Source organism: Heterodontus francisci, chromosome 3, assembly GCF_036365525.1.
Source record: "Heterodontus francisci isolate sHetFra1 chromosome 3, sHetFra1.hap1, whole genome shotgun sequence".
Taxonomy (NCBI): Eukaryota; Metazoa; Chordata; class Chondrichthyes; order Heterodontiformes; family Heterodontidae; genus Heterodontus; species Heterodontus francisci.
Window position 1 is genome coordinate 108,638,460 of NC_090373.1, and position 27,087 is coordinate 108,665,546.

The 27,087-nt window shown below is 41.1% G+C and overlaps 1 protein-coding gene across 6 annotated transcripts in view; it reads left to right on the forward strand.

Moving 5' to 3' along the window:
- The window catches only part of tbc1d32 (TBC1 domain family, member 32), a 356,785-nt gene that overhangs the window by 81,181 nt on the left and 248,517 nt on the right, over positions 1 to 27,087 (forward strand). For all 6 annotated transcript variants that reach the window (XM_068025412.1, XM_068025415.1, XM_068025416.1 and 3 more), the window contains exons 7-13: positions 865 to 943; positions 10,637 to 10,740; positions 10,846 to 10,907; positions 11,252 to 11,402; positions 22,631 to 22,690; positions 26,008 to 26,104; positions 26,343 to 26,480. In XM_068025412.1, coding sequence (XP_067881513.1) covers positions 865 to 943; positions 10,637 to 10,740; positions 10,846 to 10,907; positions 11,252 to 11,402; positions 22,631 to 22,690; positions 26,008 to 26,104; positions 26,343 to 26,480 — 691 coding nt within the window. The remainder of the gene's footprint in view (positions 1 to 864; positions 944 to 10,636; positions 10,741 to 10,845; positions 10,908 to 11,251; positions 11,403 to 22,630; positions 22,691 to 26,007; positions 26,105 to 26,342; positions 26,481 to 27,087) is intronic.

Here is a 27,087-nt window from a genome sequence, read left to right on the forward strand (position 1 = left end):
GGCAGCCCTAGTGATATCTCGAATATGTCGTTGGAAGGTCATCTCAGGGTCAAATATGACACGATTGTGAATAGACTCGTTTAGTCTCAGACTGTTTCCAGGAACAGGGATGGAGCTGGTAGCTAGTGCACAGAGTTTGGAGCGATGACCAAAAATAATGGCTTCAATCTTCCTAATATTCAATTGGAGAAAAGTTCTGCTTATCCAGTAGTAGATATCAGACAAGCAATCTGATAATTAACAGCAGTGGAGGAGTCAAGAGAGGGTAGAGCTGGGTATTCTCATTGAAAATGAGAAGTGTTGTCCACACAGGCTGCTGCCACATATCTCCTGGGCCAAAAACAAAATAACTTATGAATTAAGGTATTTGGGGTGAGGGTGGATCGGGTTTAAGTTCCAATTTATTTACATTTCATAAGATATTTATAATGTTGCTTAAAAGTGAGGAGTTGTCTCTGTGTAGACCACTGGATAAACTGATAAAATGCATTAATGTATATAAAGAAAAAAATCATTCAACCTTCCAAATTATCCTACGTTTGACAAAATTCAAGTTTCTGCAAATGCTTGTGTGATTGCTTATTGTTCAAAGCAAGTTTCATTCTTTTATAAAGAAAAAACGTTTATGTGGATTCGCTCTTAAGAATCCATTCCCTTATACATTGTAGCTGATTGATTTGAAATTTCTTTCAAATCACATACTTTTACATTGAGAAATTCAACATTGCCCAGCTTTAATTGTTTAGTGCTGTAAATTCAAAGTATTCATGTTTTACTGGATGGCTAGTAAAATTTCTACATGCACAGAATGGTGGTGGAATGTGAAATAATTTATAAATGATACAATGTACTTATTTTCTTCAGGACAAAAGCCTACGATTCTATGCAAAAACATTTTCATCATCAACATTCAGCATTACAAGAGAAACCTACACAAGTCTGGGTAGGGATTAAAAATTACTTACATTTTAAAACTTTTAAATCCTTACTTGAGCTATAAAGTTTGAATCTGTTCTTACTGGCTTGATGATAAGAATGTTTCTTGTTACAATATTTAAAATATATTAGGCTGGATCTTGTTCTCATCCTGACAGCGGGTTTCGTTGCGGAGCGGTGCCGGAGAATCAGGGCAGAATCGCCCGCCACGGAACCCGACGCTGGGATTCCCTATTCCAATTCTCCAGAGGGCGGGATAGGCCGCCAATGGTCTTCCTGCCCAGGGGCCAGTAGAGGCCCTTAAGTGGCCTATTGATGGCCGCTTAAGGGCCTTCTTCTGTCACTGCTGGGATCTTACTCCTCCCCCTGGGCCGAGTGTCCACCTCCCCATTCCCCCTTGCCAGGACCTTCCAGACTAGCCCCGGTGACCCCGCCTCGTCTACCTCTTCTCCAGGGTACCAGCGTGGACCTGGGTCCGAGGTCTTTGCAGTACCCACAGTGGTCACCACGCCCGGTGGCACTGCCAACACTGCTGAGCTGCCGGCCCTGTGATTGGCCGGCAGCTCTTGTGGGCGGGATCCCTGACCCCATAACTCTTTGAAGGGATGGGGATCCTGCCTCCTTAAACTTTGGCAGCAAAAGACTAGGGGAGGATCGCTCCAGGAGGCAGAAAAAATGCAGAGGCAGGGCTCCCCCCTCCCCCACCACCTTTGGCCCAGTGCCGGAAGCACTGCCTCCTGCACATAATCCAGCCCTTTATATCTAAACCTACAACAGCAAACTCTGGTGCCTAGGGGTATTAAAGAGCAGTTCATTTCCTGGCTCTACCTATTAGAAGTAAAATGAAGTCCAATTGATTGTTAAGTAGCTAATACAATCACATCACAAAAGTGGTATATCATTTGGTGCACATTTGATATGAATAGTCTATAGTATTCATATTTTCGCTTTCTTTTTAGTTTCAATTTTGTGGTCTACTTAAGTGGATTAATTTTGGATGTTTACAGTAAAAAAATTATTTGGTCTGTATGCAGCTAGTCTTTATATAAGTCAATGGGTAAATGAGTTGAAGCTATTGCATAGTGTGTGATGCTATTTTCCTAATCAGAAGAAATTTCTGCAATGAAACATACACATTGTTACATGGACTTTAACTGAATATGTGGGAAGAATAACTTCCTGAGCTTTTTAAATGTATTTGGATGGGTGTTTGATTTATAGCTGTCAATTAATTTGTTCTTCAGTTAGGGAAGGGTATTTCAATAACCTTTTGGTTGTCGCAGTAGTTTTATTTGAAAGTAATGCAACTCTGACTTGTAGTCATCTCTCGCAGCTACTTTTCGTGGTCCTCAATTTGTTTCATTCACAATCTATGTAAAATTTCTTCTATAAAATAGTTATCTGTTTACTCTATATTATGGCCAACTCATTTAGCCACTTTATATAAAAAAAATTATTCTTTGTGTAATAAACCTTTGTACAAAGGTCAACTGCATAAAAGATTCGTACAAAATGATAGCACTGTTTATTGGACAGTGTTATATACATCACGTTTTTAAAACAACTATTTTGATTTTACAATGTTTTAACTTGCCCTTTTGAATTGAATTTATTTTCTTTGTATGAACTGTGCACATTCTTTGACTTTTACCCATTTTTGAGATGTTACCTTTGACTAGTTCACAGATTTTGATTACCTGCATTAGCTCCACTTGCTTTGTTAGCAGAGATTAACCGTCATCAGTTTTGCCACATCGTTCAGATTTTTGAATAGATCTAGGGTTTGAAGCATTTAATATGCGTTTTCTGCTCTCAGTTGGTGAAAGCACAGGTGGAGTGCACTATTCATAAGGTGATTTCTGACGCTCAGGAGCAAAAAATTGTCAGAGGTTTAGTAGAGAGCTAGCAATTGCTGAAGGCAGATGCAATCTGGAACTGGCAGGAAGAGGAATACGCAGAGATCTGGCAGGATGAAGATGTTTGTTCGAAACATGAAAAAAAGCTGTGACAAATGGAAAATAAAATTTACCTTATAGAAAACATTTAGTAAGTGCTAGTTTATCTTAGTTGGCAGCACAGTCTTCTCAGAGTCAGAATGCTGTGAGATTAAATCTCAATCCAGGATTGGAGCACATAATCTAGACATTTTGGTAGGAAGATTGAGGAAAAGCAATATAAAATAAAGGTTACAATTCTAAATGAGGTGCAGGAACAGAAAGACCTGGAGGTAAATGTGCACAAATTATTGAAGATGACAGGGCATATTGAGAAGTTGGTTAATAAGGCATACAGATTCTGGGCTTTATATATAGAGGCATAGAGTACAAAAGCTTGGAGGTTTTGGTGAACTGGCTCGGCCTCAACTGGAATATTGTGTTCAGTTCTGGGCACCACACCTTAGAAAGGATGTAAAGGCATTAGAGAGGGAGCAGTAAAGATTTACGAGAATTTTATTTCTTTATTCGCTCGTGGGATGTGGGCATCACAGTCTCGGCACGTCCCTGATTGCCCATTGAAGGCATTTAAGAGTCAACCACATTGCTGTGGGTCTGGAGTCACATGTAGACCAGACCAGGTAAGGACAGCAGGTTTCCTTCCCAAAAGGACATTAGTGAACCAGATGGGTTTTTGCAACAATCGACATTGGTTTCGTGGTCACCATTAGACTAGTTTTCAATTCCAAATTGAATTCATATTTTATCATCTGCTGTGGTGGGATTCAAACCCATCTCCCCAGAGCATTAGTCTAGGCATCTGGATTACTGGTCCAGTGACGTTACCGCCCCTTCCCCAATGATTCCTGGGATCAGGGACTTCGGTTACGAGGACAGATTGGAGAAGGTGGGGTTGTTCTCCTTAGAGAAAAGAAGGTTGAGAGGTGATTTGATAGACGTGTTCATGATCATGAGGGGTCTGGACAGAGTAGATAGGGATAAACTGTTCCTATTGGTGGAAGGGTTCAGAACCAGAAGGCAGTGATTTAAAGTGATTGGCAAAAGAACCAGATGCGATTGAGGAAAAGATTTTTACTCAGTGAGTGGTTAGGATCTGGAATGCACTGCCTGAAAGTGTGACGGAGACAGATTCCATCATGGCGTTCAAAAGGGAATTGGATAATTATCTGAAGATTGAAGATTTCCAAGGCCACAGGGAAAAGGCAGGGGAGTGGGACTACCTGAGCTGCTCTTGCAGAGTGTCGGCATGGACATGGCATGCCGAATGGCCTTCTGTGTTGTAACCATTCTATGATTCTTTATGCTGTACTGAGGGGAGTGCTGCATTTTCAGGTGTCAACTTTTAATGAGGCATTAACCTGTCGCCCTGTGTGCCTGCTCAGGTAGAAGTAAAAGATTCTGTAGCAGTATTTAAAGAGCAGGCAGTCCTGAATTCTTGGTCAACATTCCTTCCTCAAACAACACTGTCAAAGAAAAATTAGCTGATTATTTATCTCATTCACTATTTGATTCAATGTGGGAATGATTCAACTGAACATTCCTTTGTCAAAGTCATATTCACTCAGCAAACTACTGCAAAACTATCAAAACTGGTTGCATTCTTTTAAATGCGTAATATTGAAAGAAGAAAGAACTTACGTTGGTATGGAGCCTTATCATGTTCTCAGAATGTCCAAAGCACTTTTCAAGCAATTGTTTAATTTTAAACTGTAGTCACTCTTACATTTAAAAAAAAAAGAGGCTCTCAATTATTGCATGGCAAGGTCCTAAAAACAGTGACAGTGCAGCTCTCCCTCACCAGCAGCCTCAAACTTGAGGTAATTTACACACTCTGGTTTGAAAACCCTCAAGCTCTGATGGCCTTTCAATATTTTAAATTGTAGAATGTAAAATATATAGGGCAAGTTTAAAAAGTTGAAATTACCATTGAAAGTACAATATCATAAAGATTTGTTTTGAAATTAGTTCTATTATTAAACAAACTGTTCCAGCATGATTTCTTTCCATTACCTGTTTGTTCTCATATGATTGTATCTTTCTAGATAATCCAATTTATAGAGTATATTATAGCCTATCAAGTTGTTAACATGGACAAAACCACAATCTGTCCTACACATACTTCATGCACAAAGTTTAGGCATTTCCTTTTTGATTGCTCCATGAAACTTCAGAGTATCTGATATGCATGTTGCAATAAACCAGAGAATCACCTTAAGAACTACTGATATCATTTTAGGCGCACTCGAGTCTTCCTTTTTTATGGACAAAGTTCATGGCTGGTTCTGAAATGTATCAAGAGTTTGCATGTCTCAAATAGAACCCTATCCAGCAGTCACAGAAGGGCAATGCAGATCCAAGTTGTTAGTTCCTGGCACTGTTCCCCAAGAGCATTGTTGTTTCACTCTTCCCCCTCCCCATTTAGAACTTTTAGGAACTCAACATGTAAACCATCTGGTCTACCCTTGGCTACGTGATGGAGCTCAGAGTCTGCTTCCATTGAACTGGTTCATTTAAGGCTATATATCTGAGTAACACACTTCATCAGTTTTTCCAGCCTCCATGCAGATAACTCTTTCGGGTCTGTTGAGCCAGATATCAACTTTGTGTTCTGTCTATACTTTGAGGATAACCTGGTAAGTTGGAGAGCTTTGGACTTGGTGATCGTTTGCCAAGATGAACTATAACAGACTTTAACCAAAGAAAAAAATATATCATTTTTGTGTAACTGCACCATTGCGGATGAACACAACTTCAATTTTGCTTCATCTCCCTAAAGGCATTCTGGCCTCTCACTGTACTGCATTGTAATCTACCTTTGCAGCAGCTCTTGACTGCTCTGAGAAGGTTTAAAGGTGTTTACTTTGCTCAACATTTCTTCTTCCTTTTGCATTTACCGCAACAGAGTTTCACTTAGTTATAGAGAAATGAGCAGACTCCAGCATAAGTTTATTTAATTTCAGTTATAGACACAATTATTGTAATTATTGACCACAGAATTTGCCATCGAGTCCATCCTAATCACTAAGAAGGTACCAAGGAGAGGAGAATACTGTTAAATGAGAGATTTGAATATTTGGACTGCTTTCAATGGAGCACAGAAAATTACAGGGAATCGTAATAGCACTGTGCAAAATTCCAGAAAAATTTGAAAGGTTAAATAGTAAAAGATTATTTCTACCAGTCAGTAAATTATTGGCATGGGGACACAGATTAAAAAATATGCAATTGAAACAGAGAGATGGAAATAGAAATCATAGAATGGTTACAGCACAGGAGGAGCCCAAACAACCCATTAAGACCGTACTGGCTTTCTGCAAGAGCCATTTCACTGGTCCCACTCCCCTGCCCTTGCCCCATAGTGCTGTAGACTTTTTCCCTTCAGGTGCTTATCCAATTGAATCTGCTTCCACCACCCTTTCAGGCAGTGCATTCCAGATCCTAACCACTCACTGTCGAAAAAAAATTTCCTCATGTTGCTTTGGGTTTACTTTAATTCTGTGTCCTCTGGTTCTTGACCCTTGCATGAATGGTAACAGTTTTTCCCTATCTACCGTGCCTATATCCCTCATAATCTTGAACACCTCTCTCAAATCTCCTCTTAAACTTCTCCTTAAGGAGAACAACCCCATCTTCTCCAATCTATCCATGTAGCTGAAGTTTCTCAAACTTGGAACCTTTTTCATAAACCTTTACTGCACTCCCTTTGAAGTCTTCACATCCTTTCTAAAGTGTGGAGTCCGGAATTGGACAGAATACTCCAGTTGAGACCGAACCAGTGTTTTATAAAGGTTCATCATCACTTCCTTATTTTGGTACTGTATGCCTCTATTTTTAAAGCTCAGGATGCCCTATGCCTTTGTAATCACTTTCTCGGCCTGCTCCGCTACCTTCAACAATTTGTGCACATGTATCCCCAGGTCTCTCTGTTCCTGCACCCCTTTTAGAATTGTACCCTTTAGATTATAGGGTAGGGAGAAGATTTATTTTTCATGGAAACAGTTACTTGAGCATGGAAAAATGTTAAAGAAAAAGGAAAGTGCAGAGAAATGGAATGAGTATAGGTAGCTCAAATTAGGAGGTGGCACTGGCATATGCACAGTGGGATAATAGCCTGCACTTATGCTGAAAATTTTAATGATTCACAACTTAATAGACAAATGGGCAAGGTTTGGTTTAAACAGGAGAAAGAAATTAAAATGAATGAAAATTTAGCAACAAAAATAACTTGTGCCTAACGGTGGAATGGAAAGAACTTACATAAAAATATAATTAATGGTGTGGATTTTGCATGGATAATAACTGAGGTTTTCAGTGCTCGCTGTTACTACAGAGAAAATCGGGCAGTAACTTCCAGCATCTGTGCATGCGCCTTTAAAGGCGGAAATCTGGAGGTTGCTGTCAGAAATGCCCGCTCTTCCATAGTGTTTGCTACAATGGTCCTCACTGATAAACCTGGGATTGAAAGATATGCCGTGGCATGAACTTGGGGTACTTGCCCACTAGTTCTCCACTAAAGATGCCATTAAAAATTACGGCTGGTGCATTGAAGAGTAAGTAAATTTTTTACAGCTTGATAATTACTGCTAATCTGGCATTGAAGATTTTTTTTCAAGTGTGGAGACTCAATCCTTCAGAAGTTAATTAGTGTTTTATCTCTCTCTTTAAATCCCATCTGTCGTTCCCAGTGTTTATTCTGCTCTTTGTACATAATTTAAATTTAATGTATACTTTCTTGTTTAGACTCTGCATAGCTCAGTGAGGATTCTTCAATCTGATTGGTTGAAGAGTGACACTGTTTCTTACTCTGCTCACAGTTGCCACAGATCCCATATGGAGGATGCTGCACTGAATCAGATGCAGTATTTGAGCACGTCTGCTTTCAAAAGCTGACAAAATCTTGTGGGTAATGGTCAGCAGATTAATGGCGAGTGCTATTCCTTCACTGCTGAGCACAAAATCCAGGCCATCATTTTTATATTTTCTTACATGGAGTAAAATATCATGTATTTCTTTTTTTTATTCATTCATGGGATGTGGGCGTCACTGGCTAGGCCAGCATTTATTGCCCATCCCTAATTGCCATTGAACTGAGTGACTAGCTAGGCCATTTCAGAGGGCATTTAAGAGTCAACCAGATTGCTGTGGATCTGGAGTCACATGTAGGCCAGATCAGGTAAGGACGGCAGATTTCCTTCCCTAAAGGATATTAGTGAACCAGATGGGTTTTTACAACAATCAACGTTGGTTTCATGGTCACCATTAGATTAATTCCAGATTTATTAATTACATTCAAATTTCACCATCTGGTGTGGCAGGATTCTTTAGCCTGAGCCTCTGGATTACTAGCCCAGTGACATTACCACTAAGGCACCGCCTCTCCTCAGTATGCCACAGCCTCCCTTCTTTGCAATAATGGCACAAATATTTCTACATCTGTGCCTAGGCATATGGGATTGCCTCGGTGCAGCACATAGGAATAAATTGGGCAGGAGGATTGTCTGTTTGTAAGGGAGCCTCCCTGATTTTCCATCCATGTACAGGGGCAGGAAAATCTACCCTGTCTTCATTGGGTAAATTGCAAAAAAGGCGGAGGGGGAGGTGGGAGAAGAAAAATTCACAGTGGACATCACCAAAACATGGTCATATCTAAAATAACTCTTAAGTGTTTCATTTTAATTACTTAATTAGCATACTATAGAAACCTAATATATAATATAGAGGTGTGCCATGCAATTTGTGAATCAACTGAGTGACTAAATGACAAACTATCTTGCTTGTGAGTGACTAAACCTGTCCTTTCATAGCATCTTCATCATGTTTCTTGTATGTGTGTTTTGTTTGATAGGATGGGGAGTAAGACAACAAATGATTTGTAGTGATGTTGAAAATTATGGATAGTTCCTTAGGTATTCATTTAACTATCTGCTGTTATGAGCCATTGTTACACTAATTGTGACGGAGAAGAACTTAACTCCATTTAGGATTAGCTTTCTTTATCAATTAATGGTGAGTCTAAAGGGTTACTGGTAAGAACCTCTTATACTGAGCCTTAAAAGGGTTAACATGTTAAAAAAGCACCTCCTATTCTATCTGCAGGGTACTGGTGAAGCTTCTTTTCGCTACCATTTTTGTGCAACTTCATCTTAACAATTTATAATCAATAAATTACAGCAATGAAGGTTGCCATTCAGACCATTGTACCTGTGCTGTTGATGTTTTTACTGAAGTTGGAGTACTGTGTACAGTTCTGGTCGCCACACTATAGGAAGGATGTGATAGCATTGCAGAAGGTGCAGAGGAGATTCACAGGATGTTGCCTGGGCTGGAGCATTTCATAGAATCATAGAATGGTTACAGCACAGAAGGAGGCCATTGGGCCCATCGTGCCAGGGTCAAGGATGTCTCTGAACGTACAGGGGGCATTCTGAAGGGGGAGGGTGAACAGCCAGAGGTTGCGGTACACAAGGCTATGGGCCAACTGCTGAGAAATGGGATTAGAATAGATAGGCTTGATGGCCGGCATGGACGTGGTGGGCTGAAGGGCCTGTTTCTGTGCTGTATAACTCTATGACTCTAAGCTATCTACTTTAATCCCATTTCCTTTTGCTTGTATCCTGTTATATTCTTTCAAGTCAAGTCCTTATTTAGCCTCTTGTACATATTGTTATAGTCTCATTAGCCACTGTAGTAAAACATTCCGGATTCCAATAACTTAAAAAAAAATCTTCTTCTAACATTGTCATTCTAATGAAAAGTCCTGACCTTACTTCCTTGTTTCCAATTAGCCAAACAATATTTCATTGTTTACCCTCTCAAAATCTTATGGAATTTTGAAAACCTCTATTTGATTCCGCTTTACTTTTGGTGTTCTGGTAAAGCCCTAAAATTGTAAACCTTTCTTTGTGAATATAATTCCTTATTCTCAGTATCATTCGCTTGAGTTTTATTTTGGACTTGCACCAAGTATCTAAGGATAGAAAAACCTCAAAATGCCACATGAGCATGACCCCAGTCCTTATTCCAGGATTCTGTCTACCAATATCCTTCATAACTCAACCACATTAGGGTATGCTGGGTAAGGGGAAGGGCACCTAATTAGCATGAGGCCACATTAAGTAAACAGAAGTGTTCTGAAAGCCTTCAGGGGTCTAAGCCTGGAGCTCCATGGTATCTCCGAATTTGCACCACTGAAGAGACTGGTTTATTTCTTCTCACTTGATGTAGTAGTCTCCAAAGCTATACAGATACCTTTCATGCTGAGAATATAGAAATTCCTAGTGTAAGAAGTGTCTGCCCCTCCCGTCAAGCGTGGGTACATGGATACTGGCATTATTGACATGGATGCAAAAGATTCAAGGACCTTTTTCTGGCTCGTCTGATGCATTCTAGCTGCAGTTACAAAACTTTAGGAACATCAAAAGATCATTATCCCGAACAAGACTTTTTCTTTTAGATGGATGAATCTCAATTTCCCTCCTTTTCATCATATCACTTAAATTTCTGGAAATAGAAGGGATTATTTAATTGCCTCTTAAACCCATTTATACTGTGCACTTCAGTGGCCTGTCTTGGTTCTGCCTGACTTCACATTTCAGTCAAATCTTCCTAATTTATCTAAAATTTGGAACCTTTGACAATATTTATTTACTTGCGTATATATTACAAATTTAATTTTGATAATTTGCCTCATGATGAAGTGCTGTTTTTATAATATGTATGTTAATGTTACATCTGTTTTATTACAGCTAAGCATTTGGAGTCCTGCTTTACTTCGCCGCAAAGTCCAGTTCCCACGCTTTTGGTTGGCATGGATATAACATGCCCTGATATTGTACGGTTACTTAAAAAGGTAGCCTTCATGTTCATTGATGAAAGTTATAATATTTATATTTTGTAACAGTAATCAATCTTTGTAAGCCTTTTTAAAATTTGAAATCCTTAATATTGTTTACAGTTTCGCCTCCTTAATGAGTTTCAGAAAGAAGTTCCATCCTTTTGGATACGCCATCCAGAGAAGTATATTTTTAAATTTGCTGTATTTTTATGGATTAGAAGTAATGGGCATTGTTTGACATTAATACCAAAGTCTTAACTATTTATTTTTGAAGTTTATCATGCTTTGTAGTAGAATACTTAATTACATATATCTGAAAAAATTCAAATCACAAAATTTTTGGTAGATGAAAGACATTGAAATACTTGGTTATGAAGCTTTTCTGGCAAAAATAAAATATATTGCTTCACTTGGCACCTTAAAAAAAGTAGCTGAATAATAATGTGTTGCATATCTATGTGATTCACAGCTAAGAATTTGCCACTGTATTAACAGTAGTAAATCTCTGATTTTCAATTTTCCAAAGGTTTATGGAGGAGATAGTGCAGAGCACTCTGTCATTGCTGTCAGCAACTCATGAACAGGGTCTCAGAGCTGAAACCTCACACCACGTACTGGAACCTGTTTATTTCCTAGCATTGTTGGATACCAAAGCCTCCTGGTTCAATAAGTGGATGGTAAAAATAATGACTATTAAAGAACCATAATGATAGCAGACAGTGAACCTTAAAACAGTAGTAGTAATTCTATTATAGAGTGGCATTTTGTCAAATGAATAGAATCATGGAATTTACACACACAATCTTGGACTGCACTATTACCAGTTTTCAGTGCAAACCTAATTGGGTTTTGGTCACTATTACCCAAATGCTGTCTGAAGTTTGGGTCACTTACTCTGCCTGTTTTATTACCCATAACCAGATTTAGCAATGCAGCTTCTTTCTTGGATGCACTTTAAGAACCCCTCCCCATTTAATCATAGACATGTTTTAGCTCGTCTACTTTTAGGACAGTTGCAACTGTATTACCACTGCAAAACACTATAAATTGCATAAATTTCATTCTTTATTTCCTTTTGCTCTATTCTGTGGTCTATAATGTACTGCTTATATGGTAATACATCCTTTATTATTTCTTACTTCCCCCCCACCCCCAAACAGACTTAGTCTGAGCACCGCAATTAAATGAAAGCTTACTTTCAATGCGTATAATTGAGTCTGCAATTGTAATAAGAGTATGCCTTCCTCTTTTTCCTAAAAATGTATAGATAGATATATTTAGGCTGTTAACATTGATTTTGTATTCTTCTTGGTGCTTCGAAATGTTTACAACTTCATTTCAAATACTGTGCACGTTTACCCATAACTACCTGAACACTGACACCTTCTGACACACACATACCTTTTTCCTTCACCAATTCTCTCCTTAACCTTTGTCCTACCTGCCCAAACATGTCTCTTCATACTTCTTTTTGAGTTTCCTAATTCCTTCCCTATGTACTTTAACATTAGTTCCACGCCACTACCTTGGTGATTTAAATCCTCCCCCACTGCTCTTATTAGCCTCTGTGCAAAAGTCTTCATAAATATTTAGTTCAGTTTAGTTAAAGCACATTTCATCTCTAGATCTTTCCCCTGGTCCAGTTCTCTGTCCTTTTGTTTTATATTATGTGTTCCGGCGTGAACTATAATTTCAGACTGCTCACTTTCCCTTTCCAGAATTTTCTTCACCGGCTATTACCGCTGAGGCAAAAGAGTACTTGGGATTCCTGCTGCAGAAAAATATATCGGTTCTTTATCCACTACTTACCTTTTCTCAGTACTATCACTTCTTTCATTAGGTAGTGACTTCATGCTACCACAGCACTGCTGTATCTATCAGACAACTTCTGACTCAGGAGTTTTGTATGCTGCCGCTACCTGATCCTTTTCTCCTAACAAATGTTTGTCCAATTCCCTTTACCTGCCTTTTTTCCCTGTATTCTAACTACTGCTTCCAGGTGCCTGGTTTTATTTCTAATGCTGGTCATATTCAGATATAAATACTGCAACATTAGCACCTGCTGACTCCTCTGTAGCTTTCTCCCATAGATTGGCCACCTTCTGCAATGTATGCTTCAGTAACTTTAGAGTTAATCACCAACAGCGTCAACAATTGTATTTATATAACAATCTTAAAGTAGGCAAATGCCTCAAGGTTCTTCACAGAGGCATAAGGAAACAAAATGGACACAAGCTAAAGAAAGAGATATTAATTAGCAGGTCAAAGAGCTGGGTTTTAAGGAGATTCGTAATGGAGGCAAAGGAGCTGGAGAGGTTTAAGGGAGAAATTCTCTTCAGATGGTGTTGATAAAGGCACAGAGGTTATTTTGGGCTTATTCAAAAGGAATTCAATCCTGGAACAGTAGCACGAGAGTAGGAAAGCAGAGGGGTAGTGATAGGCTGGATGAGAGATGCAGGGTGGGGCAAAATACCTTGATGGAGAAAAATGAAAGGCTATGTGACTAGATGAAGAGGAGGAGAGAGCAGACCAGAGCTTGAGAGGGGCTAAGAGGAAAAAAGAGGGAGATAGAAGTCATGGGCTCATGTCTGAAGCGGCACCCAAAATGCACAGACAGATGGGACAAAGAAGCAAGTCCAGCTGTAGGATAGGTTCTTCTGTACACTCTTGGTGTCCAGAAACTACCACAAATTTTGAACAACACTGCTTTTCAACACAGTCTTGCCATAGTAAGTGACTCAAAAGGACTCAGAATCTCAAGTGACTGAAGGTCGTTTCAAGTTAACTGCAGTTCTCAGACCATAGTCTTTTTTTCACTGCCTTCTCTACTGACCTCTTGCAACCTGACTGCTTTCGTGTGTAGAATTTACTTAAATCCACTCAAGACAGCAGAATCAGCACAAACGTTTAGGTAATTAAGACAAAGGCACTGCTTTCAAAAAGGCCATTTTTAATGAAAAAAGCCACAAGAGCTATCAGCTAATTAATATAATATTTGTCAAGATAGCTTATCTTCAGAATTTATTAAAGTTACTGGCTGTTGCAGTGATTAGATTATTGTTTATTCAGCTCTGGGATCAGGTTGGAATCCTACCTAAATTTAGTTTCAGCAGTCTCAGTCTTGTTCTTGAGGGGCATAACTGCACAATAAAAAAGCTGCCTTTAATGTGAATGTTAATCGCGTACCAAGATTCTTAAGAATAGCTGCTATATTAAATAGAATTGTTACAATAGTGACATAGGAGTGTTGTACTTAGGCTGGGAATTTGGCTCATTGTTTGGGCTGTATCATAGTAGATTTTTTTTTTGATCAACTTTGATGATGGTCCTGTTACAGAAACAAGAAATGTTTAATTCCTCAGCACTGACATACTCCCTTTGTGAACTCAATGTTGATTAAAGTTACGCAACATTTTTTTGAAAGCATGATTCTGCCCACCTCTACTGCTAAAACCCTTATAAATGCTTTTGTTAATTCCAGACTCCGTTATTCCAGTGCTTTGCATGATAATTTCCTATCCCCCTCCCTCTATAAATTCCAACGTGTGTAAATTATGCCCTGTCTTGCCCAATTCTCATTCAATACATTTTTTACTATATGTACACCTTTATGACCTTCTCCTTCTCTGCTGGAAAGTAGGCTCAGTTCCACAGGAGATGTGTGATGCCAAAATCATCACACTACTCAAAAACAAAGGCGACAGAGGAGACTGCAACAGCTACAGAGGCATCTCACTCCTTAGTGTCACGGGAAGGCTTTTGCTAGGGTCATACGTAAAATACTCCATTTACTTGCAGGCTGAGTGTACCCGGAAGTGCAGTGTGGTTTCCATGTTGGCATCTCTACTGTGGATGTGATCTTCTCTATATGCCAGTTACAAGAGAAGTGTGGGGAACAGAGTATACCCCTTGACCTTACTTTTGCAGATCTCACTAAGGCATTCAACACTGTTAGCAGAGCAGGGCTTTACAATATTTTGGGAAAAATTAGCTGTCCACTGAAGCTGATCAGTCTCATCTGCTCCTTCCATGATAACATGCACTGCACTGTACAGTATGATGGCTCCACCTCCAACAGTTTCGGAGTGAAGAATCGAGTGAAACAGGGTTGTGTCCTAGCCCCCACTCTGTTTGGCATCTTCTTCTCCAAGCTCTTAAGCTTCGCCTTGCCTACAGATATGGAAGGAGTCTACTCACACACTAGGTCAGACGGCAAGCTCTACAATCTATCAAGGCTAAAAGCAAAGACAAAAACACATCACGTGCTGATCAGAGAACTCCTCTAGGCTGATGATGCTGCACTAGTTGCTCACACGGAAATTCAGCTACAAAGACTCATGGACTGTCTGTCCCGTGCCTGTAACCTGTTCTCCTTGACAAGAAAACTGTGGTTTTGCATCTCTGCCTCTGATCACACTAAATAACACCCCCCAGGAAGTGGTTCACAAATTCTGCTACCTTGGGTCCACGGTGGCAATCTGTCCCTTGATGCAGAGCCCAATACACGCATAGGGAAAGCAGCTACCACCTTGTGGCTGACGTGTGAAATGCACATTGTGAAATGGGATAACACCAAGCTAACCTTTAGGACCAAGCTGATGGTTTATAAGGCCTATGTTCTCAGCACCTTGCTGTATGGCTGTGAAACATGGGCGACTTACAGCTACCAGGAAAAAAAGCTCAATAATTTCCATCTTCGCTGTCTGTGGTGCATTATGGGTATATCCTGGCAGGACAAACTCACAAATGTGGCAGTCATCTCAAAGGTAGCGCTCCCAAATGTGTTGGCACTAATCAACAGGCGGCTTTGGTGGATTGGAAACATCCACAGGTTGGAAGCCTGTCGCAAACCCACCTATATGGCCTTCTATATGGTGAGGTAACTGGGGCCAGATGACCAGCGCCCAAAGCTCCGCTTCAAGGATGCTTTCAAGTGTGACATGAAGGCGCTGAATGTCAACGATCGCACGTGGGAGTCACTAGCTGGCAAAAGAGGGAAATGGCGACACATCCTGTGGACTGGTGTGCACTAACACGATGACCAGTTGCTACAGCAGCTTGGCAACAGGTACCAACATCAAAAACAACTCACAGTGTCACTTAGCAGCTTCAGGTGTGGCGCTTGTGGCAGAACTTGCTTTTCGAGGATTGACGTTCACAGCCATCAACAAAGGTGCACCAAGAAAGACATCCTATCTAAATGGATTGTTTGCTGCGTGTCCAACATCTTTTGTAGATGGAAGAATGCCAACCAACCAAACCATAAATGACTCAGATCTTGGAATAGAGTAGAATTTCAAAATTTGCCAACGATACCAAACTTGGAGGAGTGGCAAACAGTGAGGATGATGCTAATCGCCTGCAACAGGACATAGATAGGCCAGCAGAATTAGCAGACAAGTGGCAGACAGAATTTAATACTGGCAAGTGTGAGGGGATGCATTTTGGCAAAAGGAATAGGGAGAGGCAATATAGACTTAATGGCACAGTTCTAAAGAGTGTGCAGAAACAGTACATAGTGATTATTACTTGGGATCCGTGTGCATGTGCATCGATCTTTGAAGGTGGCAAGACATATTAAGAGAATGGTTAACAAAGCATATGGGATCTTGGGCTTCATAAATAGAGGCATTGAGTACAAAAGTTATGGTGAACCTTTATAATGCCCTGGCTAGGCCCCGACTGGAGTATTGCATCCAGTTCTGGTCACCACAATTTAGGAAGGGTGTGAGGGTCCTTGAGAGGGTGCAAAGGAGATTTGCTAGAATAGTTCCAGGGATGGGGGATTTTAGTTACAAGGGTAGGTTGGAAAAATTGGGGTTGTTCTCCTTAGAGCAAAGGAGGTTGACGGGAGATTAGATAGAGGTGTACAAGATTATGACAAGTTTAGATAAGGTAGACAAGGAAAAAAGGTTCCCATTAACTGATGGTACAAGAACTAGGGGACACAGATTGAAGGGTTTGGGCAAGAGGTAAAGGGGAATGTGAGGAAGATATTTTTTGCGCAGCAAGTGGTAATGACCTGAAACTTGCTGCCCACGACGGTGGTGGAAGCTGAAGCAATCAATGATTTCAAAAGGAAATTGGATGCGGACTAGAAGAAAATAAATTTGCAGGGCTATGGGAATCGACCGGGGGAGTGGGACTCACTAGATTGCTCCGCGGAGAGCCGGCATGGACTCAATGGGCTGAATGGCTGCCTTCTGTGCTGTAAATGACTATGACTTATCTCTCTCCTTCATTGCCTTATTGTCCTCCAACAAATTAATTTAAAACTATGCCTCTTTGTCTGCATATTTCTTTTTGCATCTTTATGCCACCATAATTCTGCAAGTTCCTCCAGTCCTATGACTGTTCCCAAATGCTTTGCTGCTTTGACTCCAATCTTACATTCCTTTGCCATCTCTCCACCCACCATTGGAGCTGGACCCTTCAGCTTCGTAGATTCTGATCTTTGGAATTCTCTCCATAGATTCCACCTCATCTGCTTTCTCTGCAGCTTTCCGAAATGTTTTGAAACCCATCTCTTAAGCTATAACTCCCAATACCTCTTTCTACTTAGCTTGGCATTCGTTTTCAGTGCCCATCTATGAGGAAATTAGGACAGTTTTATGTTTAATGTGCTATACAGGTTGAAGTTATAGTTTCTGTTGTTGCAATTGCATTGCAGATAGAAAATTACCCATTTTATAGTGTTTATACCTAAGTCTATTTAAAGTTACTTCAACATCAAAAACTTAGGTCCTGAAATTCAATAATCCCTGAAAACGGGTGTGGGGGATTGTGATGCATAATTAACCCATGCCCATTGCTTCCATTGTAGGCAGCATGCAAAGTTTGTGCTGCCTGCTAATTTAAATGATTGTAATGTGCAGCCAGAGCTAAACCTGCTGTTGAATGGCTGCAAGCCTGGTCAGCGGACAGAAAATAGTGAGAGGCGAGCATGAGTTCAAGTTAGCCTGCACTATTTAAAGCCACCCTGCACCTCTTAAAGGGAGGTGCATTTTGGCTGGATCAGGTGCTGGAAGTCATGCTAAAAATATTTTTTACATAGAAAAGACATGAGAATGACACAATACATAAGACTGGGTTCTAAGATTTTCCACATTACATTGAAGATCTTGGTACAGGAGGAGGAGAGAAGTCATCTATCCATAGTGGGGCAAGAGGTCCTCCAGACAAACTTTGTGAAGACAATGGGACTAGATAGCTATGGCAGTTAATATCAGGAGCCTAGCCCCAAGGACCTGGATGCAGTGCTGCAAGAAGTTCAGTGACCTCACATGAGTGGTTAAGGTCAGTGAATGCATCTTCAAATGCCATTTCCCACCAATTACACCACTAGCCTCATACTCTGCTCAACGCAGCACACTCCCATCACTCACCGACCAACAGTTTCTATCAATCACAATTCATAGGTTCACCTTACCCTCACATACTTAGTACCTCTGCAAGCCTCACAGCTACATCTCACAGCTTGCACACATTGCCTGCTATTCAACCACTAGAGCCACATCATCTATTGTGCCACACTCACTGGCACACTTCCCCCTCTCTTGTAGGACAAGATGGCACATAACTGGAGGCAGCAGCCTCTAATTGGTGGGGGACTGGTGCGACTGCATGTCCTTCCCTCCCCCCCCATGTAGGAGATGGTGCTTGCCACAATTTAAATGGCAATGCTTGAGGTCTGGACAACAGTGGAGCTGAAACTATCGATGATGAGTCTGGTCATACCTAATCTTCCTCACATTACACTTCCTTCTCAGGCAATGTCTGGCTTCTGCAGTGGAAGCTCAGACTGGAGTTACACAAGCTCAGCTTGCAGCCATGTAAGTTCAGACTGCTCTCATGCAAGCTCAGCTTGCTGCAATCATGGTTGCAGATACCAGTGTTCATAGGGGTTTGCAGGGTGTTGTAGAGGTCAAGCAATCTGTTCTCCAGCACATTACTAGGATTGCTAAGGTACAGCCCAATGGCAGTGTGGAGCAAGATTGTGCTGTCCTCTTTCATGACAATAACATTCAGCCTCCCACCACTGTCAATCTGTCGGTACCCTTGCTGTTGGCTGTCAGCCAGCAAGCCTAGGCTGCTGTTGCCTGTCTGCCAGTGAGCCCAGGCTACTGCTGCCCATGCCAAGGTGGTGCAGTCCAAAACCGTGCATTCTAGGTCTATAGTTGCTTGTGGTCATTTTGTAAAGCAGTCTGCTGTTTCCCCCAGTGAAAATCAGCAGCCTTCCACCAGCTATGATGCAGCCACTGGGGTAGCACTTTGTTGGAGCACTAGGACAGGCACATAAGGGAATGCACAAGGCTGATTAGTTTATGTTTGTATGCAATATGGCATGATTCGATTTATAAATTTGGTTCAGAATGTTTATTTTGTGTTGGCTTTTATTTTAATGTTGTGGCCAAGTAGACATTGTGATGAACAGCAATAGGGAGAAGGTAAGATGTGGGACTGTTGATGAACAGGGAATTGTGTTTGCTTTTACTGGTATCGCAGTTGGATGAGTCCCATCATGGACATTCGGGCCCAAACGGGGCTGTGTTAGTTGCCTCCTCCTTTCCCTCCACCCCCTTCCTCCTTCTCCTCTTCCTGCTCAAGGTATAACAAGGGCAGTGCGCTTATGATGGCAAGGTTGCGCAGCATGCAGCAGACCACCACAAATCTTGATACACGCTTTGTTGAATACTGCAGGGCTCCTCCAGAATGGTCCAGGCAGTGGACGCATTGTTTAAGCACCCGAATGGTCTGCTTGATCCCATTTCATGTGGCAGCATGGCTTTTGTTATCTGCATACTGCCCAAATGTATGTGGATGCACACCAGAGTCATGAGCTATGTTGTCAAAGGAGAGCCCTGGTTTCCCAGTTGTTACCCTTTGTTTTGTCATGGTGGCTTAAATGCAGGTGGAACAGCACACTGCTGCATAATGAAGGCATCATGATAGCTGGCAGCATACCATTTACTTGCATGATACACTGCGTAAGGTTGGACACTAGCTGGACATTGAGGAAGTGGAATCGCTTTTGGTTGCACTACATCATTAGAGCAGAGAAGGCTGAGGGGGGACCTGATTGACGTACACAAAATTATGAGGGGCATAGGGTAGATAGGATGAAACTTTTTCCCTTAACAGAGGTGTCACTAACCAGGGGGCATAGATTTAAGGTAAGAGGCAGGAGGTTTAGAGGGGATTTTAGGAATGAAATTTTCACCCAGAGGGTGGTTGGAATCTGGAACACACTGCCTGAAGGGGTGGTAGAGGCAGGAACCCTCACAACATTTAAGAAGTATTTAGTTGGGCACTTGAAACGCCATAGTATAAAAGGCTACGGGCCAAGTGCTGGAAAATGGGATTAGAATAGATAGACTTGATGGCCGGCGTGGACACAGTGGGCCGAAGGGTCTGTTTCTGTGCTGTATGACTCTATGACTATCTCAGCTGACATGCAGTGCTCACAAAGTGATGTGTGTGCAGTCATTGGCACCTTGCTTCATGGGGAAACCTACAATCCTTGCAAAGCTGCATGCTCGTTTTGCCTGCTCTCTCTTGCAAGAGGGAATGAAATGTATTCAGCTTTCTTGGAATACTGAGGCTCAGTGACCTCCCTTATGCAACAGTGGATGCAAACTGGGAGATCTGTATTGAAAATATCACCTGCTCCAGCCTGATAGGAGTCCAATGCATAAAAGTTCATAGCCACAGTCACCTTCACAATCACTGTTACCTTCAACGGCACCGACAATGCCGTCTTTGCCCTGCTCTGAAGTTATAGCTGTAGCAGGTGGCAGATTTCAATGAGGAAGTCCTTACTGAAGTGGTGACATTTGATGCACTGTTCCTTGCTGAGTTTCAGGGAGGACAATTGCTCCCTGCACACCTAGGCGGATATGACCTCCTGCTGAGTACCCTTGTCTCCTTCCTGTTCCTCCCTTTTCCAGTAGCTTGTCCTGCTCTGTGTCACCTCTGTTCATTCTCTTTATCATGCCGTACTGAAGGTGGATATATAATCCTGCACCCATGTCTGGGATTTCTGGAGAATCCTTGAATCATGAACTCTGTCCTGCACCACGTACCTCGCCTCTCCTTGTAGACTTCAACAACTTTAAACAACTCTGGAAACCAACGAACACTTATACAATCGTAGCAAGAACCAGTAGATATCAGCAACTAATCTGCGTAGTCAGTGAACCCTTTAAATAGCGCCGGTGGGGAGTCCTTCCTGCTGTTGAACAAATGATAGCTGTGTTTGTTTAAGGGAAGTTGATAGCTGGAGCATTGAGCTCTAAAATGGCAGTGCTGGTGTCAAATGAGCATCACATGGTACATACTTCCAGCAGATACTCCCTGCACTCTTGCAAACTTTTTTTTATTAGTTCCTGGCTTGTAGGCATTGCCGGTTAGGCCAGCATTTATTGCCCATCCCTAATTGGCCTTGAGAAGATGATGGTGAGCTGCCTTCTTGAACCGCTGCAGTCCGTGTGGGCAGGTACACCCATAGTGCTGTTCGGAAGGGAGTTCCAGGATTTTGACCCAGCAACAGTGAAGGAACGGCGATATAGTTCCAAGTCAGGATGGTGTGTGGCTTGGAGGGGAACTTGCAGGTGGTGGTACTTCCATGCATCTGCTGCCCTTGTCCTTCTAAGTGGTAGAGGTCACGGGTTTGGAAGGTGCTGTCTAAGGAGCCTTGGTGTGTTGCTGCAGTGCATCTTGTAGATGGTACACACTGCTGCCACTGTGCGTCAGTGGTGGAGGAAGTGAATGTTTGTGGATGGGGTGCCAATCACGTGGGCTGCTTTGTCCTGGATGGTGTCGAGCTTCTTGAGTGTTGTTGGAGCTGCACCCATCCAGGCAAGTGAAGAGTATTCCATCACACTCCTGACTAGTGCCTTGTAGATGGTGGACATGACTGAAAACTAAGCCTGTTAAGTAGGCAAACTTCTGGATGGGAAACCTGTCAATGTGAAAGTTAAAACTCTCCTGCATGCAGGGAAACCCAGACTTCCCACTGGAAACTCCCCCCTCCTCATCATCGCCCCTACCCCTTGTAAATATCCAGGCCTTAATGAGTGTGTCAGTGATTTCCAGACCTTGGACTGAATACATTGGATGCATTGTTTTTCTTCCTGTTTACTGATACTCCAGTTTGGTATTTAAGTTTCCTGTGTCCAGCCCTCCTTATGGACCATCTGAGTGAGAGTACCTGATCACAGATGTTTAGTTTTGTGCTGGGTATTCACCTAATAAGGTCTGATTTGAAGCATTTATTTCACATAGAAGCTTTCTAATTGACAGAGAATGCACTTTTTCATCCCATTAGCCTGAACTGGATTTAAACTCAGATCTCTGATGATTTATTTTAGCCCTTGCATTATAAGCTTTTAACTGAGCCTCTTGACATTATAATTTTTAACTCACATGCCCAACATCTATTTGCAAGTTTACACATGCACACAGATACATACGCTCAGCAGCTTTTTGTAACTGTATTGCAGCAACCAAAAACATTTAATAGTTAGGAGACAAAATGATCCTTTGCAGCAAAATATTAATGTGTAATATCAGACATATATAGATGAAGCTAGAACATATATTATAGATAATCCCATATAAAATGTGAATGTTAGAAGAAATCATAATTAAAGTGTCATTGTCCAGTTATGAATTAATATGTAATAGGAAGTAAACTACGGATCAGAATTGTGCTGGGAGCAATAGAAGTCAACTGTGTCCATCCTTGTTGATAACACAAAGTTGTCTTTCACTACTGTTTTCACATACTTAAGATATTATTTACATAAAATCATCATAAAGCATGTAACATTAAAGTAAGTCGGTTTCTGTGGGATCAGCTATTAGATCTTTCAGGTGATTAATAGAATTTGTTCCCATTTCATAGCATGGTTACTACAGCAGAACCGTGGTTCTAAGACTCCTTGAAAATAATTATAAGTCCTTGGTAAGTGTTCTGGAATTAAGAATTAGATTTTTTTTCTCAAATCTGATGCAACTGATATTTTTCTCTATTGTTTATTGGATTTATGCAATGAACAAAGGATTAATTTTCTTTTTATGCAAGAAGTGAAAGGGGGCCTATTGTATTATGTTGGAAGATGCTGGCTCTCTCAACACACAGGAATGCTGTAAGGGAGACTAACAATAAGAATATTCATGAGCTTTTTCCCAAGGACTTCCAGTTAATGATGTAAACTAAAATCAAAGCTTACCTGCATAAACTTTCTGTTTTTGTGTTCCAATAACTATCAAGCTCTAAAATGTGCATAAGACTAGTGAATGGCTACAGTCATCATGATACACAGACATGAAAGCTGTGAGAAATACTGTAATCTACAAATAGAATCGAAAAAAGGCACGGAGAATCAAGAGGAAATATTTTTAAAAAGGCAATAACAAATGTTTTTACAAGCAGGTTAGGAAGGAGAGAGCCATTAGGGAAGTGGAAAGGGAGCACAGTAGATCCCAAAGACTGAAGGAGGGATTAGAGTGAGGACTGAATGCCAAACGTGGAAGAAAGATGAAGTGAGAGGAAGCTTTAATGATGCTAGCCCCTTTCTGTTTCATTTCAATATTAAAATTCAAACACAAATGTTAGACCAACAATTATACAACTGGGAGCAAGGACATGAGAGAAAGGAGTATGTAACAGACAGGCTGATATAGAGCCTGAGACAGGGAAAGGGGGAGTTTTTTTTATTCATTAATTGAATGTGGGCATCACTGACATGGCCAGCATTTATTGCCCATCCCTTATTGCCCTTCAGAAGGTAGTGGTGAGCCACTTTCTTGAACTGCTATAGTCCATGTGGTGAAGGTACTCCCAACAGTACTGTTAGCTGGAGAGTTGAAGAATTTTGACCCAGATGAAGGAATGGTGATATATTTCCAAGTCAGGATGTATGTGATTTGTAGGGGAAATTGCAAGTGGTGATGTTCCCACATTCCTGCTGCCCTTTTCCTTCTAGCAGTAGAGGTTGTGGTTTGGGAGGTGCTGTTGATGAAGTCTTGGTGAGTTGCTGCAGTACATTTTGTAGATTGTACACACTGCAGCCAGTGGTGGAGAGGGTAAATATTTAAGGAGATGGATCGGGTGCTAATCAAGTGGCCTGCTTTGTCTTGAATGGTGTCAAGCTTCTTGAGTGTTGTTGGAGTGGAACTCACTGAGTCAAGACTCCTGACCTGTGTCGACGGTGGAAAGGCTTGGTGGTGGGGGGGCGCAGGGGGAGGTGCGGGGGGAGGGCGTTTGGGACGTGAGTCCCTCAACATAGAGTGACCAGCATCTAGCCTGCTCTTGTAGCCAGATTATTTATGTGGCTGATCCAGTTGAGTTTCTGTTCAATGGTAAACTCCAGGATGTTGAAGGTGGGGGATTCAGCAATGATAATGCCGTTGAATGCCAAGGGGGGATGGGTATATTCTCTCTTATTGCCTGGCACTTTTGTGACAACGAATGTTCTTTGCCCTTTATCAGCCCAAGCCTGAATGTTGTCCAGGTCTTGTGGCATGCCAGCACAGACTGCCTCATTATCTGAGGAGTTGCAAATGGAACTGAACACTATGCAAGCATCAATGAACATGGAAGGAAGGTCATTGATGAAGCAGCTGAAGACAGTTGGGTGTGGCTACCTGCCCTGATGAACTCTTACAGTGATGTCCTGGGGCAGAGATGATTGGCCTCCAACAACCAGAGCCATCTTCCTTTATGCTAGGTATGACTCCAACCAGTGGAGAGTTTTCCCCTCTGATTCCCAATGACTTCAGCTTTCCAAGGACTCCTCGATGAGATACTCGGTCAAGTGCTGCCTTGATGACAAGGGCATTCACACTTGGCTAAGCTCAGGAATTCAGCTCCTTTGTCCGTGTTTGGGCCAATGCTGTAATGCAGTCTGGATGGAGCTTCCTCCTCCCATTAATTGTTTAATTATTCACCGCCATTCACAACTGGGCGTGGCAGGATTGCTGAGCTTTTATCTGATACTTTGGTTGTGGTATCGCTGAGCTCTGTCGAGACTGTGCTGCTTCCTCTTTTTAGCGTGCATGTAGTTCTGGATTGTAGCTTCACCAGATTGTTTCCTCATTTTTAAGTATGCCTGATGCTGCTCCTGGCATGCTTTTAGGGCAGGAGGGTGTTTCACACTTTTTGTGAGGAAGGCAGCCTGCAAGTTTTGAAGCAAGATTTAGGCCATGTCAGGATTGCAGTCAAGAAGTATCACCAAAGTAGGGGGATGCTGAAGGATTGAATGGGAAGAGTATGGACATCCAGGATCTGGAACTACACTCTGACTTCTGCCAGTCGTAGTACTATTACTTGATTCGATCACATCAGCCTCAAAGTGCAACTGTGTTATTTTACGCATGCTTTGTGATAGGGACTAAACCACATAGCTCAAGGGAGTTGTAGAGCTTTGACTTAGAATGTGCGGGCTAAGCTGGGCAGGTTGGTGTTTAAACTTTGGGAGGAGGATCTATTCGTTTGGCTACAAAGGAGCATCGGCCACTTCTGAGGAGGAAGTTATTGGAGTGCTTGGTGGATGGGATGGGTATGTTTTTGGGAAAGTTTGTGCATCCTTTAACATTTTGTTATACATTTTATTTCTGGGGATATTGGGAATTGTCATGAGAACTGTGCCTTGGAGAATTTCTTTAATACGTGATGTATATAATGTAATTGCAGAGGAATGTTGGCATGTATGATTGCTAAATAACATAGTGGTCAGTTGGAAAGTAGAAACATGAAACCTTATAATAAGGGCCTATCTTCATTAAGTATTAAAATATCTATGTAAAAATACTGTTCCACAAGGAATTGCTCCATTTTGTTTTCAAAAAACCTAAGACAGAGTTACTGACTAATTTCACAGCACTTTTTCAATTAGAGATCCAATTTGTTACACACACAAGCTACGGCTTAGAAAACCTGAAATGTAGTAACATCCCTTTAAGTAATGGAAGAGCCTTGATTTAGAAATGTTTGTGTGGAACTAACACTTTAAGTATTCTAGGAAGATTTCATTGAGATAGAAAAACATGCACATTTTTTTGTTTCAGAGATTGTTAAGAATGAGAAAACGTGCAGTTCCAGTTATAATAATATAAATTTGTTTTATAATTGGCATTAGAAAAGCAAATATCCTCATCACTGTTTTATATATATGTTTATTTATGATAGCCACAGAGAGAATGCTCAATGCTGAGGTGGTAAGGTGAAATGAAGTGTCATACGAATATTTAAAACTTTCATTATATATTTTTGTATAGATATCTGCCTCTGTTCACCAGTGCTTGGATTACTTTGATTCGAAAAATTTAGAGGATGATGGTGCTGACAATATATGTAACATGCTGTATCACCTAAGTAAGTAGCTTTGTCAGCAGTAATCATGTATTGCGGGCAATGCACTGAAAAAGCTTCAATCTAATATTTACAGATAATTTTTAATTTATTAAAAGTCATGCGATGAAGCATAAACTGGTAAAAAGATTGTTTTATAATGGAATTTTTTTCCAAATGCAATGACATTGAGAAAGCTCATTCTCCTTCTTTGTGTCTAGGTTGCTTTACATAAGTTCTAATTTTTCTTTTGTATCTAAAGACAGTGCTCGGAGGACATATTATACGGGACATGAATTGCAATATATTTACTTAGTGCATTCACTTTGTCTCCTGGGAAGACTGTTGATGTACACGCATGGTAGAAAATTATTTCCTGTAAAGGTGAAAAACAGAAAAGGTAACAAATATTCAAATGTTTTGCTATAACTTAAATTGTAAAATATGACAGGATTCTTTCTTTTGAGCTGCTTCAGCACACCCACAACTTTATGTTTTTAATGTGCATATTTATTTTATATCTGAAATTTGAGATATAGAAATATGCATATAGTTGTACTATGGGCATTAAAATTTTTATAAGACGCATAGCACATGGTAGTGCGAGCCCCCAATTTTTCTATTGGCACATGGGTCTGCACAAGCACTCAGAGTATGGCCTTGCACAGACCAAATAGGAGGAAGCAGCATTTAAAGAAATTCAGTTTTTGCAGCCAAGACAAAGGCTGTCAACATCCCTATATTACAACAGCCCTTGGAGGCAGGCCACAGCTAAATTCCATCTCCATTTTAGTGGACTTTCTGGCTGAGACATATATTGTTGGGGAACAAACTAAAAGCACAGTTAGTGCTTTAAACTATTGTAGAAAGGATTCCCAGCTTGTGGCTGAGAACTCAGTGGATCCATATATCTTGAGTCCTAGGTAGGTCAGGGAAGTGTGATTATTGATGTCACAACAAGAAGGCGGCTGAAGATTCAAAAGAGGTTCGGGAGGTTGAACCACATT